The following is a 15,094-nucleotide window of genomic DNA, read 5'->3' as shown; positions in this document are numbered from 1 at the left end:
CTTCAGTTTCAATGATCTAAAAAGACATGATATCATAGGAAAATAATGTCAAGACATCATCTCACTACACAGACGTGATGTTCCATAAAGTGTTATTCAATATCCCAGCATACAGGAGGATTTGATCATTTTTAAATATAATTGTGCATTGTATCAGTAAGATATAATGTTGTCAGTAAGTTATTTTTTTTATTATTTCCAGATTGATTTACATCTGATACTGTGTTTTGAATCCCTTTTTTATGTTAATATATGTTATTGTTTCTACAAAATATAGCTGATTTATTCCTTGATATGATCCATTTCCATATTTAATAACATATTCTTTTTTGTATGTGTGGTATGCAGGTGTACAAATATCACGAACGTTTAGCCCAGAGTCTTCCGATTCTGGCAATGAGACAAACTCCTCTGAGATGACCGAGAGTTCAGAGTTAGCTGCTGCTCAGAGACATTCAGAAAACCACCTGAGGATGCATGTAGCCATGACAGAAGGATACCGTGCCATGAATGAAGAAAAGGCAGAGGTTTGCACAACTAATGATGAGAATCCAGAGGAAGCTAAATCCTCGGCCGTTACCTCCTCTCAGATTTTCCACTCAGATGGCGGTGAGATGGAACCAGATACTATGGAAATCAAATCAGTCAGTGAATTCTTCACCAAGATGCACATGGGCTCCCTAATGAGCAGACAGAGAGGGAAGCAGAGGGAGGCGGAGAGCAGTATCCAAGGAGATAGATGCAGTTCCTCTGAAAAATTTAACTCGACTTCTCTAGATTCCGCTAAGGAGGAGCCCCCTCATCTTGTAGGAAAGTACAACACTTTCACTGTAAGAGATTCCTATTACATGAATCAACTTGATCTAGGGAGAACTCACTGCAAAGACAGGCATCAAAAATGGCAGCAGAGAGCACCGGGAAGCAAAATGGCAGAGAATCTTGCACCAGAATGTGCAAATGACTCACAGGCTTCCCACGCAGACAGGCTGACAGCAAAGGGAGAGAACCAGGACTCAGACGAAAGAAACCAACAGTTAAATGCCCATCTCATCTCCCCATCCAAAGGGCCCTTCCCCGCTGAGAGTGATGCTACTTCACAGGACAATAAGCAGAAACAGATCAAGTTTTCGCAGTCAGAGCAGGATGTCACACGGATGTATGAATACCACGTTAGCAAGCGCATGTCATCAATACAAAGTGAAGGCGTTCATTCTCTGCAGAGCTCACAGTGCTCGTCAATAGATGCGGGTTGTAGCACTGGCAGCAGCAGTTGTGTCACTCCAATGGACTCTCCCCTTTGTGCCACAGACAGTATGCATGTACTATCAGAGTCTTCGCTAAAGGGGATGAGCTATGCAGCTGGGGCTGAGGAGAAGGCCTATGGACCCACAGTGCAGGGGAAAGTGGGGCATACAATGGACCCCACCCTGATGAGAAAAATCCATGCAGCTACCAGTGCTGAGCCAGGGTTTGGGAGCAGTCACAAAATGCCCAAGATAAAAGAAACCACAGGTAAGACAAAAACACTAGGGGACATCTCTACGTTGTTTCTATAGAAAAACATAATTAAAAGAAATAAAACACATTCACCAAGCATTCCATTCTCACACTGGTATCACAAGTTTTTTTTTTGTTTGTTTTTTTTTTTTGGGGGGGGGGTGTCTATTAAATACTGGCCCTGGCATTTAGATGAGCCTCTTTGCTTTTTGAAAAACGTTACCAGCAGCTTGTTTTTTCAGAAACTATTCAGGAGATAATATCCAAATCTGTTGAGGAAGGCTTTCTGATGATCTACAACATTTTCTTTTACTTGAGGAACATTCCAAAGGCCAAGAGAGAACAGAAACCATATATTCTGGCCTTACTGGGCTAAGATTCTTTAAAACAAATTATATATACTCAACACAGTGTCCAAAATAGGTTTTTTGCAGCCTCAACAATTGGAAGCTATTTGACAGCATTATACCTACACATTGTTACATTTCTATGGCTTATAAACAAACAAATAAATAACATTAAATTTCAGGTGTGGATTTATCCACATCTAAAATGTGGATTTATCCACATCTGGAAATGTACCACACCATATATGGTATTCATCTGTACCATATGGTCATGAACTGTCTAGACAGGAAAGAGGTATATGGTATGAGAACAATCTAGAAATACAATATTCACTGCATACATTCTCCACATTTACAATATTTGCATAAATGTCATAAAAATGTTGAAATAATTAATCAACACTTTTACTTAATCTCATGACACACTATGTAGATGATCTGTCTGTCTGTTATGATGAAGTTTGACACTTGGCACAATACATGCTTGAAGTAAATGAAATGGAAATTGCCTTGGCCTTGTTTTCTGATTTAATAAGCTAATAAGACTTTAACTGCTTAGAGTTGTAGGCTGCATATAAATTCCATCCATTTAAAAATGGAAAAAATTGATTGGTAACATCAAGCCACAGAGTAACTTGCTTGTTCTCTACAACATCACAGGCTATTAAATGTACTGAATATGTCGGTGTAGTCATTTGGTCTCCAGGATGTACCTTCTTATCATAATGTCCTTTGTATCTTAAATATTCTACGGTCACCTTTCTCAATAGCAGACATCTGTTTAGGCAGTGGTTTAGTTATTGGCAATTTGTTCAATAACTAAAGGAGATACTCTTTCTATTAGTGTCAAGCTCGTCTTGCTACAACATCTTTAGGTGTAAAACTTGTGCCTCAGTTCATGTGACAACAAATGTGTGATATGAAATTATGTGAGAAGTGCAGACTGCCTGGGTGCATAAAACTTGAGAACCCCACCTAAATGTTTATTGCTAGTTTGAAATAGCTCTTACTTGCATGTTTAAATCATGCCTCAGATAAGAGTACCTTATGTTTTTTTTTTTTGTTTCTTGAAGGAAAAATGTCTTATTTTGATTATCATTGGTGAAGATGAGAAAATGTACTCTTACCAGCCACTTTAGACTAACTTTACTGGTGTCAGGTTTAACAAATAACTGCCTTTAGAACTGACTTATTTTTGCAATGTATAGATTGAACAAGGTTTCAATAATTTTTGCTTCATACTGATGTGCGTCTCACAGATCTGTGACTCTGCCGTCTCAGAGTGCTGATTGGATTTGGATATGTTATCTTTGAAGGCTAATGGACAATAGTAAATTGACTCTTGTGACAAGAAACCAATTTGAGAAGTAGCCACTAGAGAATGGGTATGCTGTGGTCAGAATGGTCAGCAACAGTACTAAGGTAGACTGCAATGTGAAAGTTTAATTAATTGGCAAACACACACACACACACCTTTTTTCTCATTGTCTGAAATTAAATTGGACTAACTTCTTTTGGTTTAGGTTAATTAGAATTACCAAAATTATTTCTATTTGTTAAATTCCATAATAATGACAGAAAGAACATATCTGTGATTTATTTATTAATTTCTTCAAAATCAGATGTTTTCAGTACATACAGTATTTATTCTCAATATTTTGTTGCATTGTCTTTGAATTGTACGACTTGGGTCAAGCGTTGTGGGTTTCCTTCCACACAATTTCACTATAGTTTTCCTGACAGAACTGGCATAATTGAGTCAGGTTTGTAACCTGTGTTGCTCTCACACGTTTTTTCATATTTGCCCACAAATTCCCTAAAGGACTGAGATCCGAGCTTTGGTACATGACAAAACATAAACTTTGTTGTCCTAAAGCCACTTTGTATCCACTTCAGTCAGCATTTTCACAAGGTCTTTGGATTTTCTGATTAATTTGTGCATTTCAGACCAAAACAAGTTCATTTCTGGAACACAGAAATGCATCATATTTCTCCTTCCTGAGCAGTATGATGTTTGGACATTCCCATGATATAGTATCTGTACATGTTTAACAAATAAAAGCGGCACATTTTCAAGTATCTGGAAAATGTTCCCAATGATGAACCAGACTTGTGCAGACTTACAATTCTCTTCTTTATATTGTGGCTGACTTATTTTGAATTTATCATTAGATTAATCAAGAAACCAAAGCCATGACATCATAAACTGAGCTCATTCCCTCATTGTTTAAAGAGATAGCACTCATTCATTGTGTAAACTTCTTATTTTTAAGACATTAATAAATAAAAGAACAACCACTGGTTCTTGCCATGTTTTTGACACATTTTCTGTTGTTGGAAAACCATTGAGCATGTGTATCTACTAAAGTGGCTGGTGAGTGTATGTTGTTTTGATAAGCAAGCCGATGGCCTTGCCTCTTGTATAAGATTGTATAAGAATGATGGAATATCCTTACTTCATATTCTGTCTACCATAATCTAGTCATGTACATTAAACAAATAATAAAAGAAATACTTGATTCCTGCAGGGAGATACTTAACAGTTCTTTCTGTTTTCCTAATACCCCTAGTGTAGCTTGCACACAGCTGAAGAAGACTGGGAAAGATTCATCTTTATCTCTCTGTAACGAGACCAGTACCACCTCCACCATCATATCACCTTCATCATTACGAAGTAGCACGAAGTCTAGTGAGGTAACACTGGCCAGCCCTGAGCCTGACCCGTCATCATGTGACCCAACAAGAAGCCTCAGGAAGCCGCACAGGGTTCAGATGCTCAGAAGGAGCTGGAGCACCTTAATGCCAGGTTCCAGGAGCTTAGAAGCACTTAAGGAAAAGACGAAAGCCACGCTCACTGGAAAGACTATAGGTCAGAATTTGCAGTCCCAAGATTCCCCAAAAGTGAAGAGGGCATTCTCTGCCAAAACCCTACCCAAAAGCTGGTCCCAAGGTTCAGTCAGCTCTGATTCAGCAGAGAGAAGGCCGATAACCGGAGTCTTACTGTTGCAGTCAGAGTCAATAGCTCCAAGGCCAGATGGAACATGGAGGTGTCACGGGCCATTTAGTCACTGCTTCCTCAGGAGAAGGCCAATTACTCAAGGTAGTTATGAAGATACAGAGATGTCTTCACAAGTTCTGCTCTCAAGTAGCCCGACTTCATCTAGTCGCAAGGAGAAAACAGTCCAGAAAGCAGGCCACAAGGCTGAATGGACTGATGCATCTATGAACGAGATGAGTCTCAAAGACAGACTCGCTCATGTACACTCAATGAAGGGAAAAACATATAGCCTTCATACAGGGTTTGCACTTGCACGGAAGGATGCCTTAGAGATGATTAGCGTGTTGCACTGCAGTGTCAGACACAGGTCCAGTGGTGACATACCTGAGATGGGTGAGACCGACATGGAGACGCTGTCCCAGCTTCTGCTGCTGCAGGCCAAAGTGCTGAACAGTGCCTGCAGTCAGATGTCCACAGAGTACAGAAGCCCGGAGGAGCTACTGCTCACTCTGACGCACAGCTTCCATACATTGTGCTGCTTAGCGCAAGCCTGCATGTCTCTGGCGGAGGTCCTGAACACCGAAAGCGAACGCAGGGAGGTGGTGGCCAAGGTGGACGAGGTCATCATAAACTACGTGTGTCTGCTAAAAGCTGCTGAGGGAGCTGCAGGAGGCTCTCCCGGTGACCAAAGTGTGAACACATTGATACATTACTCTGCCACCATGTCTGTTGTTATAAACACGCTAACTATCTCACTAAATTCACTGCTCAACAAAAAAGCTGTTGCTGTGTTCTGATTGTTGATTTTTAAGCCATACATAAAAGACGTGGGTTTACCAACCAATGTGAACTGCTGTGAAGAAATCTTGCCTTGTGTATACAATATTTTAATATCTAAGGAAAAAATTTAATTATATCAAATAAAGTTTTAAAGAGATTATATCCAGACCCTAATGAAGAGAATAATGACCCTTCCCTCGAGTATATTCTAAAATATTACATAAGGATTATTTTAATGATTTATTGATTTCATTAGGAGATTAAGATGTAAAGTATTACAACCTGAAAAGCACCTTCTTTTTAATTGTATAAATATGTATTGTGTTGGAAATGCATACACTATATTTAGACAATTCATTGCACAGGACAAGATATTACAAAGTTAAAGAAATACATAAAAATTTATTTGCTGACTCACTTGATTTGTTGACTATTTTACACATGAATAATGAGTACTTTCCTGTATTTTTCTCAACATCATTAAAAAAATGTAAACTTTTAAAAGCTTTCTCTCAAATAATTATAGTTTATTTATGTTGTACACCACATGCTGTCCTTTTTTGTCTGGCTATATTTTTCCTTAAGGCAGTCATTTCTGACATCTCTTGCAGTTATTCGCCTTTCATTATTCAGTGAAACCTGAATGATGAAACCTTGTATTTCAAACTGCATTCTCAATGAGGAAAGGTTTTTTAAACCCTAAGTTTAGAAACTCAGTTCAATAATTCACTATTTTTGAATTTGTTCAAGCCTGAGTGGTGGTAAAGCATTTGCATTAATAATGATCATGTTCTGTTTGAATTTGCATGAGTCCGTTGCAGAGAGAAATGCATGAGATTTGAGAAATAGGTAAACAAGTCGACAGCCATGGTCATAGTTTTGGAAGATTCAGAACTATGTTATTATTAAGTTAAACAATAACATAAATATACTGTATGTCAGCTGTAACAATCTTTTTTTGTCTGGCAGTTGTGGCTCACGTTTTGAATTGAGGCTGAATGGTTTATTGTTGCTCTGCGATGGAATGGTGTACCCTGCCCCTCGCCGGTTGACTGATTTAGACAGGCATAAGGCTCCCTCGCAACCCTGAAGAGATAAATGTGTTAGATAATGGATGGATGGTTTGGATAGATATGGATAGATTTTTATTACAGACTCAAGAGTCCAAATTACATAAAAAGAAAACAAAGACGATAAAAGAATAAAAAGTACAATAAAAAAAACCCCCGACTCCTAACCATTCAGAAGGCAATCATACCAATGTCTCCAGAGTACAGATGAGTATTTTACTGCACTATATTTAACATTAGTCAACAGTAGGATAATTCTATTATTAGACTTGTTTAAATGACAAATAAATTTATACATAAGCTTTCTTAAAACAGCCATTAAAGTGCTGATGTGAGCAGATACAAACAGTTCGCTGGCACTGGTCCATCTGGGTTTATTTAACAAAAGTCTTAATGCATCATTATAAGCCACCTTCAATCTCTGAAGACTGGCTTTTTTTAAAACTGCACCACAAATGTGCCCTATACAGTGATGTACAATATGACCTAAGCAAGTTCAGTTTCACTTCATCAGAACAGAATCCAAACTTACAGACAAGGATATTTGCCTGAGCATATAATTCGAACCTGACGGTAAATGTCCTCATCATCAGACAGACGGTCTGTCAACAAAAAAGCTGTTGCTGTTTATTAGCAGATATCTTAAATGCAGTAAATTACTCTCTTCTGTAGCGTCATTTAGCATTAAATCAGATTAAATATTCTCGGATTCTTATGATAACAGCTAGTCTGAAAGGGACTAGCTGATGGTATGCAACCTACACATACCATCTTTTTAATTTCAAAACTGTCATAGCAGTTAATGCAAAATATATTAATTTGCTACTAATTAAGCTAAAAACTATGTTCAGATTTGCAATGGACTGTTATTTACAGAGACCTCACTGTTTTTTTACACTGAAAATGAATGTAAGATATGAAAAGCATACTGAAAAAAGGAACAAGTAAAATATTTCTTGTCTTTGGAAAAGTCTGATATAAAAATAAAGCGGTTTAAGTGAATGCTATTTTTATTATTAATTGTAGCATTATTTTTAGAGGCAATCTTACCAATATGTACTTTGCACCACTCTGACACTGTACACATTACATTTGGTTAGTATTGATTTCAAAAGCTTTGTCCAAAACGAGATTTGAAAATGTGCTTTACTCTGGCTGAATTTATTTTGTTAATTTGATGTTTGTTTGTTTTTTTTGTTCAGTTTAATGTTTTCTTCAGAAAACCAGAATTTACACATCACTGTATATTGTATTTATTTTCAGAAACTAATTCAGATATGATCAAAAAAATCACTCAGCTATTTAAATAACCCTTTTTTTTTTTTACCAAATAGTTTTTCACACTTGAAAAATTTTTGGGATGATTATTATGTCACTGCCATTTCAGTTATAGACAAATACAATGGAGTAGCTTGAATGGGTGAATGACTTAATGTATTATGAAGCACTTTTAGGGAGAAAAACGACTTTGTCTTTGAAGGAACTTTTGACTTTCAATCTTGCATAAATTTTCTGTGAGATTTTCTAGTTCTAGATTTTAACAATAATGTATTTATAATGCATGTAAATATCAAAGCGCTAGAAAACGACAAAAGCATTAACCAATGTAAAAACAATAAAAACCCATCTATAGTATCAATCAAAAGATCCACACTGAAGTCAATAATCTTTGCAGTCTTAAGAGCATTTTTTTTCTATGCTTGAATTAAATAATTTTTGTCTTTATCCATAAATGACTCTTGAACTCTCATCCACTAAGCTTAAACTTAATATGACATATTGATGTATAGAAGTAGATTAAGACTCTGGCACCAATATGGATTTATACAAGATGAAGACACCAATTGTTATGTAGAGCAGGTAGGATATATAACTTTTTACACTTAAACTTTAAATCTGACTGCATTGGCAAATCTAAAGTTGTAAGTTTAGCATGGCTCAAGAAGCTGGAGATTTCTACTCTGAGATGGGGGCGATATTTTTGTGACCCCAGCAAATTTGAACAACTCATTGGATGAGATATTTTAAAATAGAAAGTACCAAAACTTTCAAAATAAAAACTTTAGTTTGAAAGCTTTCGAGTTAGTGGTGACGTTGGAGTTTATGATTCCAGGCTTAAAAGAAGTCCCAATAAGTTTTCTATAATGGGCAGGAGAAAGTTTGACGAACACAAACTGAAACGTAATGGGAAAGAAATTTATGTTATGATTTTGTTTCCTGAAAAATAATAGAACATTTTAACTGCTATATTTATTTTAAAAATATAATTCTACATGTATTTCTATATATAATAATCAGAGTACATTTGAAAGCAATGTATCTTGCAATGTAACATTGGATTTGGCCATCTTATCAGATGCAGAAAAAACATTGGATTTAGCCCAAAATGTATTAAATAAATAAGTGAAAATGTCTGTCCATATTTGTTTAACCACCGATTGTGAATTCTATTATGGTAAACAGTGAGATTTTTAAGTTTTGTCCAGAGGCTGAAGGAACTAACATGTACGCTGTGATCATGTGAGGGTGTAGGTTGTTCAGCCATGAAGCCACAAATGAGCCACAGATGGCCGAAAAAAGATTCTGCGCCATTTACAATGTAAATTTTCAAACCCAAATTCTAACCATCAATTTCACTTTCCGCCCATCAACTTTCAGAGAAATGAAACCATTTAGTTATTTAGCTGTGTAGTTGGATATTTTCTCCACACTATATTTTGTAGTTGTAGAAAATGTCAAAAACTTTATCTCTATATTACAATTAAATGAAATTCTCTCATTCAGCATATGCCTACAAAACAAAGACAAACACAGTCGCCACAATAAAAAATGTACAAGAATAACAATTTTAATGTGTGAGGTTTAAAACAATAGGGAAGTGATGCTGTCCAATTATACACACACTAGGTTTACATAGCCACCTGTTACTTTCATGTTATTACTATAGTGCTGATTGCAGTCCAGCTCTTTCAGCATTCTTCTTGTGTTGACAGCAGCAGCAAGCCACATTTGTATACTCCTACAAAAATATGTTTCTCCACCTGGTAAGTGAGACATACGTCACTTCTTATATATTCATGATACATTAGAATGTCATTAAAAAATATTATTTGAGTAATTTAACACAAAGTGATATATTTTAAGCATTTCTTTCTGTTAATGTTGATTACTGTGGCTTACAGCTGGTAACACCAAATTCGTACAAAACTAGACGTTTTACACACAATCATGTAGAACCCAGTTGACATAACTACTAGGTAAAAAATGTATTTTCTAAAGAAGTTGGCTTGTCAAAGAGCAATGTATCCAAGAATATTTACAGAAAGGTGAGTGGAAGGAAAAATTGTGCTAGAAAAAGATTCAAAAGCAATAGCTGTAACTGCAGCCTTGAAGGGATTGTGAAGAAAAAACAAAGAGTCTAGGGGAGATTGGCAAGTCATGAATTGTGGCTGGATCAAGTGTTATAGTGGAAGACGAGAGACTTAAGAACCAACAAAGCAAACAAAATAAAGTTGGCTAATAAAGCAGCCTGGGCTGAAGACCTCAGCAGAGTAACAAGCTGAAAGCCTCCAGTACATATACTGTGCAGTACACGGATGAACTTTTCAGCATACTATTATTTTATTGATTGTTTCTAATCTTTTGTGAGTGACTATATTTTTGCTTCAGCTGTAATCCGTAATCTAAAATAACAGAAACAAACAGAAATATATCAGAATCTACATAACAAACTCTATGAGCTTAACTATTAAGTTTTCAATGAAAATGTAAATCAATAAAATGCTAAATATTGAAAATGTACTATTTGTGTTTTACTGCATTGTAAAGTAGAATATGTTAAATTGGACTTATTTGAAATAGTTATGTATATTTAGCACTGCATGGTTTTCATAAAGTCACCTGTTTTTGTGCAGATGTGTGGGGCCCTGCTGGGCCTGGGTTATTGCATTCAAACAACAAGTGTCATCTCCTACCCAAAAACCCTGCCATGCGATGTCAGCGAGGTCAGTAATGGGACTGTGACAGTGGACTGCACTGAAAGAAGTCTCAAGAACGTCCCCATCTCCATCCCAGGAGAGACTACCAATCTGACTCTCACCATCAACCATATTCCAAATTTGAACGCAACCTCCTTTCACGGTCTGGACAACCTCACAGAGATTGACATGAGGTGCAACTGCGTACCCATCAAAATTGGCCCGAAGGACAACATGTGCACAAAAAGTGTGACCATTGCGGAGGATACATTTACTGCACTAAGGAATCTACGGGCACTGTATCTAGATGGGAATCAGCTTGATAGCATTCCTAAAGGCTTACCTTCAAACCTTGTCCTTCTGAGTTTAGAAGTGAATCATATTTTTTATATTTCTAAGGAAAATCTTTCTGAAATCCAAAATGTTCAGGTGCTCTACCTGGGACAAAACTGCTATTATCGCAACCCCTGTAATGTTTCCTATGGCATAGAAGATGGTGCATTCTTAAAATTGGAAAACCTAACATTGCTGTCCCTTAAGTCAAACAACTTATCCTTTATTCCCTATAGGTTGCCTGTAAGTTTAAGAGAGCTGTATCTATACAATAACAACATCCAAGAGGTCTCTGATGAGGATTTTAAAAACTTGACAAACCTTGAGATTTTAGATATTAGTGGAAATTGCCCTCGATGCTACAATGCCCCTTTCCCATGCACCCCATGCCCAAATAACGCACCCCTAAAAATAAGTAAGGGAGCTTTTAAAATGTTGACAAAACTAAAAACGTTACGTTTGCACAGTAATTCCCTGACATGTATATTACCTGAATGGTTCACTAACACAAAGGATCTGAGAGTGCTTGATCTCTCATCAAACTTTTTAGCCAGAGATATTGGGTCCACAAACTTTCCTAAGTTTCTTGGCAAGCTAGAAGAACTGGACTTGTCTTTTAACTATGAGCTCCAGAGGTATCCTCAAACTCTTAGACTGAATTCCAGTTTCTCCTCCCTCATGTCTCTTGAAATTCTCAGACTAAAGGGCTATGTGTTTCAGCAACTAAAGCCAGAAAGCATTGCTCCCTTAAAACGTCTTCCAAATCTTACAGTTCTTGATCTCGGCACAAACTTTATCAAAATGGCAAACCTCAGCATTTTAATGGAGTTAAAAAGCTTTCGTATAATCAGTTTGTCTGATAATAAAATATCATCTCCCTCTGATGCTCAAAATGTGTTTAGTTTCAACGGGGGAGAGGCTATGCTGTGGTCCCCCATGTCAACAGCTGATCAGTTCCAGAACAAGGAAGTGAGAGAAATTCATTACTTCAGATATGATGAATATGCTCGCAGCTGCAAATACAAAGATAAGGAACTTGGAATCGTTACATTATTTGTCAAGAAGGAATGCAGCGACTTTGGCAAAACCTTGGATGTGAGCAGAAACAACATATTTTTCTTGCATTCAAGGTTTTTAAACCTGAAGGAGTTGAGGTGCCTCAATCTTTCAGGAAATGCAATGAGCCAAAGCCTGAATGGATCTGAGTTTAGCAATCTGACTAATTTGCAGTACCTGGACTTCTCATCAAATCGCCTGGACCTGTTGTACTCAACTGCTTTTAAAGAGCTAAGCAATTTGGTCATCTTGGATATAAGTAAAAATAACCATTATTTTGAATCAGAGGGCTTGACTCATATGCTTAATTTCACTAAGAATTTAAAAAAACTCAAGGTACTGCTAATGAATCACAACAAGATTTCTACTTCCACCAACACAGAAATGGAAAGTGAATCTTTAGAGAAGTTGGAGTTCAGAGGCAACAGGTTGGACATGTTGTGGAGAGATGGGGACACAAGATATATCCACTATTTCAAAAAATTACGTAATCTGAGACTACTAGACATTTCTTCCAATAACCTCCTTTCAGTTCGAAGAGAAGTCTTCAGTGGTCTGCCAGACAATCTGTCTGAGCTCCACATTAAAAAGAACAAACTGTACTTTTTTGCATGGGGGGAATTACAACTTCTGAGATCTCTGAAAGTCTTGGACCTCAGTGGAAATTACCTAACCTCTGTTCCAAGAATGCTGTCAAACTGTACCATATCACTTAAAAAACTTGTTTTACATGACAACAGAATCCTAAAACTCACGCCAAATTTCCTCCAGGAAGCTTTAAGTTTAAAATATCTAGATCTTAGCTTCAATCTTATAAAACATATTGAGCAATCTAGCTTTCCAGATAATGTTATTAAGCAGATGGACAAGTTGCTTCTGCACAAAAACAGTTTCCTTTGCACCTGTAATGCCTCTTGGTTCATCACATGGCTAAACAAGACCACGGTGACCATCCCTCGAATAGGAATCGATGTTACCTGTGCTTCTCCAGGAGTGCAAAAAGGTAATCTTGTGGTCTCAGTGGACTTACAAGCCTGCCAGCACTCCTTCCTATCAATCATCCTCTACATTCTCATGACTTCACTCCTCCTTAGCTTCATTACTCTGTCCATTGCTAGTCACCTCTACCTGTGGGACGTCTGGTACATTTATCACTTCTGCAGGGCTAAACTCAAGGGCTACAGCCGCCTTTCTTCTCAAAGTGAGGTCTATGACGCCTTTGTGATGTTTGACAAAAATGATTCTGCTGTGTCAGAGTGGGTGATGAAGGAAATGTGTCCTCATCTGGAGGAGCGGGGAGATCGCCGATTGACACTGTGTCTGGAGGAACGAGACTGGGTCCCCGGTTGTCCCCTGATTGACAACCTCTCCCAGAGCATCCACAAGAGCAAGAGGACTGTGTTCATTCTCACCAAAAATTACATCCAAGGGGGTAATTTCAGTACAGCCTTCTATATGGCCCACCAAAGACTGATGGATGAAAAAAATGACGTCATAGTACTGATTTTTTTGGAAAAAGTATCTTGCAACTCAAAATATCTGCGCTTAAGAAAGCGATTGTACAAGCGGTCTGTGCTCGAGTGGCCGACAAACCCACAGGCACAACCATACTTCTGGTTCAGCCTCAGGAGTGTATTGGCTACTGAGAGCCACAAACAGTACAGCAATCTCTTTAAAGAGACACTCTGAAGGGATGACAATATAGAGTTTGCAAAAATTAAGACAATTTGTGTTTTATCAGTTATTTCTTTTCTGCAACAATGCTTCTTGGCAATAATTTTTAAAGTTATACAATTACAATTATAATCTCTGGCAATTCACAATGCCTTTCTGCTGTTGACTCTTGTTTGGTGTCATTTATTGGATTGAACAATAGAAGTTTGAAGAAACGAGATATCTGTAATATAGTCATTTTTCCTTTAACAAATCGAGGTATCAGGAATGCGCTGGAAAGCTATTCACGGCTACAACAGCCTGGCCATCATGCTGATTGACAGCTTGGTCACATTCTATTTTGGCATTCCTTTCTTCAACCAGCACTTGTCACAAGTCAGTAAAGGTAGTTGCACTGGACTCTCTGGTATGAGAAGCACATCCAAGCAACCATGCATTTTTTTCATGACACCCTGCATGAGAAAACAAAAAGCCTTTCCTACAGTAAGATACCAAGAAGCAATATTGCTCCAAAACAACTTTTCTAGTTTTTTGTGATCATTTTAAATGTATACAGTTGCACTTTTTTTTGTTTTTAGCATAACCTTAAAGCTTGTGCTACTTGGTTTCATTACTGGAAAAAGGAACAACAGGTTTATGCTAAAACCACAAATTATTTTAAGATTGTCTTTATTTGTTATGGTTGCAAACAAGGAACAAGTACAGCTACTTCTGTAATTTCCATGTGGCTTTTCTAACACATGCAGTTTTTCTATGCATGCAATTCAGCTTACAGTTTTATTGCTTTTTATTTTAATAGAGCAATACTGAAATACAGGGCAAGAAAAGGCAGTCAGTTGTTTTTGCTGGTGTTGTAAAGGGATTGCTGCTTTGTCAGATCCCTTTTAGATCTGGAAGGCTTTAATGTCCTGGAATCAGTAGCTTTGAATATTCTTTGAACAGCTGGGTTCATCCTAGCATGTACCATGGTGAGTTTTGCTACTACAATTTTCTTTGTATCTTCATATGTGGAAGAAACAAAATTTTTTTTTTTGTCTCTTTAATTATGCTAACCGTTTTTTTTATTTTAGGATAATTCTTAAGATTTAATCATTTGATGTGTTTTTGAACAGTTGTTTCATTAGATGTCCCTGTGTTGAAGTTGAGCTGAGTTAAAACTTCTTTAATCATACAACAATATACCCACCACTGTAAAATAATTTATTACAAGTTATGCAAGCACACATTTATGTAATTCTTTACTTGGTTTAAACAAACAGCCAGTTGCTTTTAAAGGCCAGTAATACATGCCAACATGGTCTTGATAACTAGTACAGTCAACTGCACAAACATGTGTCACAGCTGTTTGATGGTCTTTACGTG

At 37.1% G+C, this 15,094-nt stretch overlaps 2 protein-coding genes across 4 annotated transcripts in view; both read left to right on the top strand.

Annotated features, from left to right (window-relative positions):
• The window catches only part of LOC116723025 (FERM and PDZ domain-containing protein 4), a 40,574-nt gene extending 32,875 nt beyond the window's left edge, over positions 1-7,699 (top strand). For 2 of the 3 annotated variants that reach the window (XM_032567539.1, XM_032567541.1), the window contains 2 exons: positions 349-1,512; positions 4,420-7,699. In XM_032567539.1, coding sequence (XP_032423430.1) covers positions 349-1,512; positions 4,420-5,639 — 2,384 coding nt within the window. In that variant the 3' untranslated portion in view covers positions 5,640-7,699. Of the gene's footprint in view, positions 1-348; positions 1,513-4,414 lie in introns of all 3 variants that reach the window. The other variant, XM_032567542.1, reaches the window with a different exon arrangement.
• A 315-nt stretch (positions 7,700-8,014) lies between these two features.
• On the top strand, positions 8,015-14,981 carry LOC116723026 (toll-like receptor 7). The gene is made up of 2 exons (XM_032567543.1): positions 8,015-9,736; positions 10,607-14,981. Exons 1-2 carry the CDS (start codon positions 9,722-9,724, stop codon positions 13,745-13,747), a joined length of 3,156 nt encoding a protein of 1,051 aa, XP_032423434.1. The 5' UTR covers positions 8,015-9,721; the 3' UTR covers positions 13,748-14,981.
• Positions 14,982-15,094: the final 113 nt, after the last annotated feature.

This window comes from Xiphophorus hellerii, chromosome 7, assembly GCF_003331165.1.
Source record: "Xiphophorus hellerii strain 12219 chromosome 7, Xiphophorus_hellerii-4.1, whole genome shotgun sequence".
Lineage (NCBI taxonomy): Eukaryota > Metazoa > Chordata > Actinopteri > Cyprinodontiformes > Poeciliidae > Xiphophorus > Xiphophorus hellerii.
The sequence above is the reverse complement of the archived record's forward strand: the minus strand, read 5'-3'. Positions and strand labels throughout refer to the sequence as shown.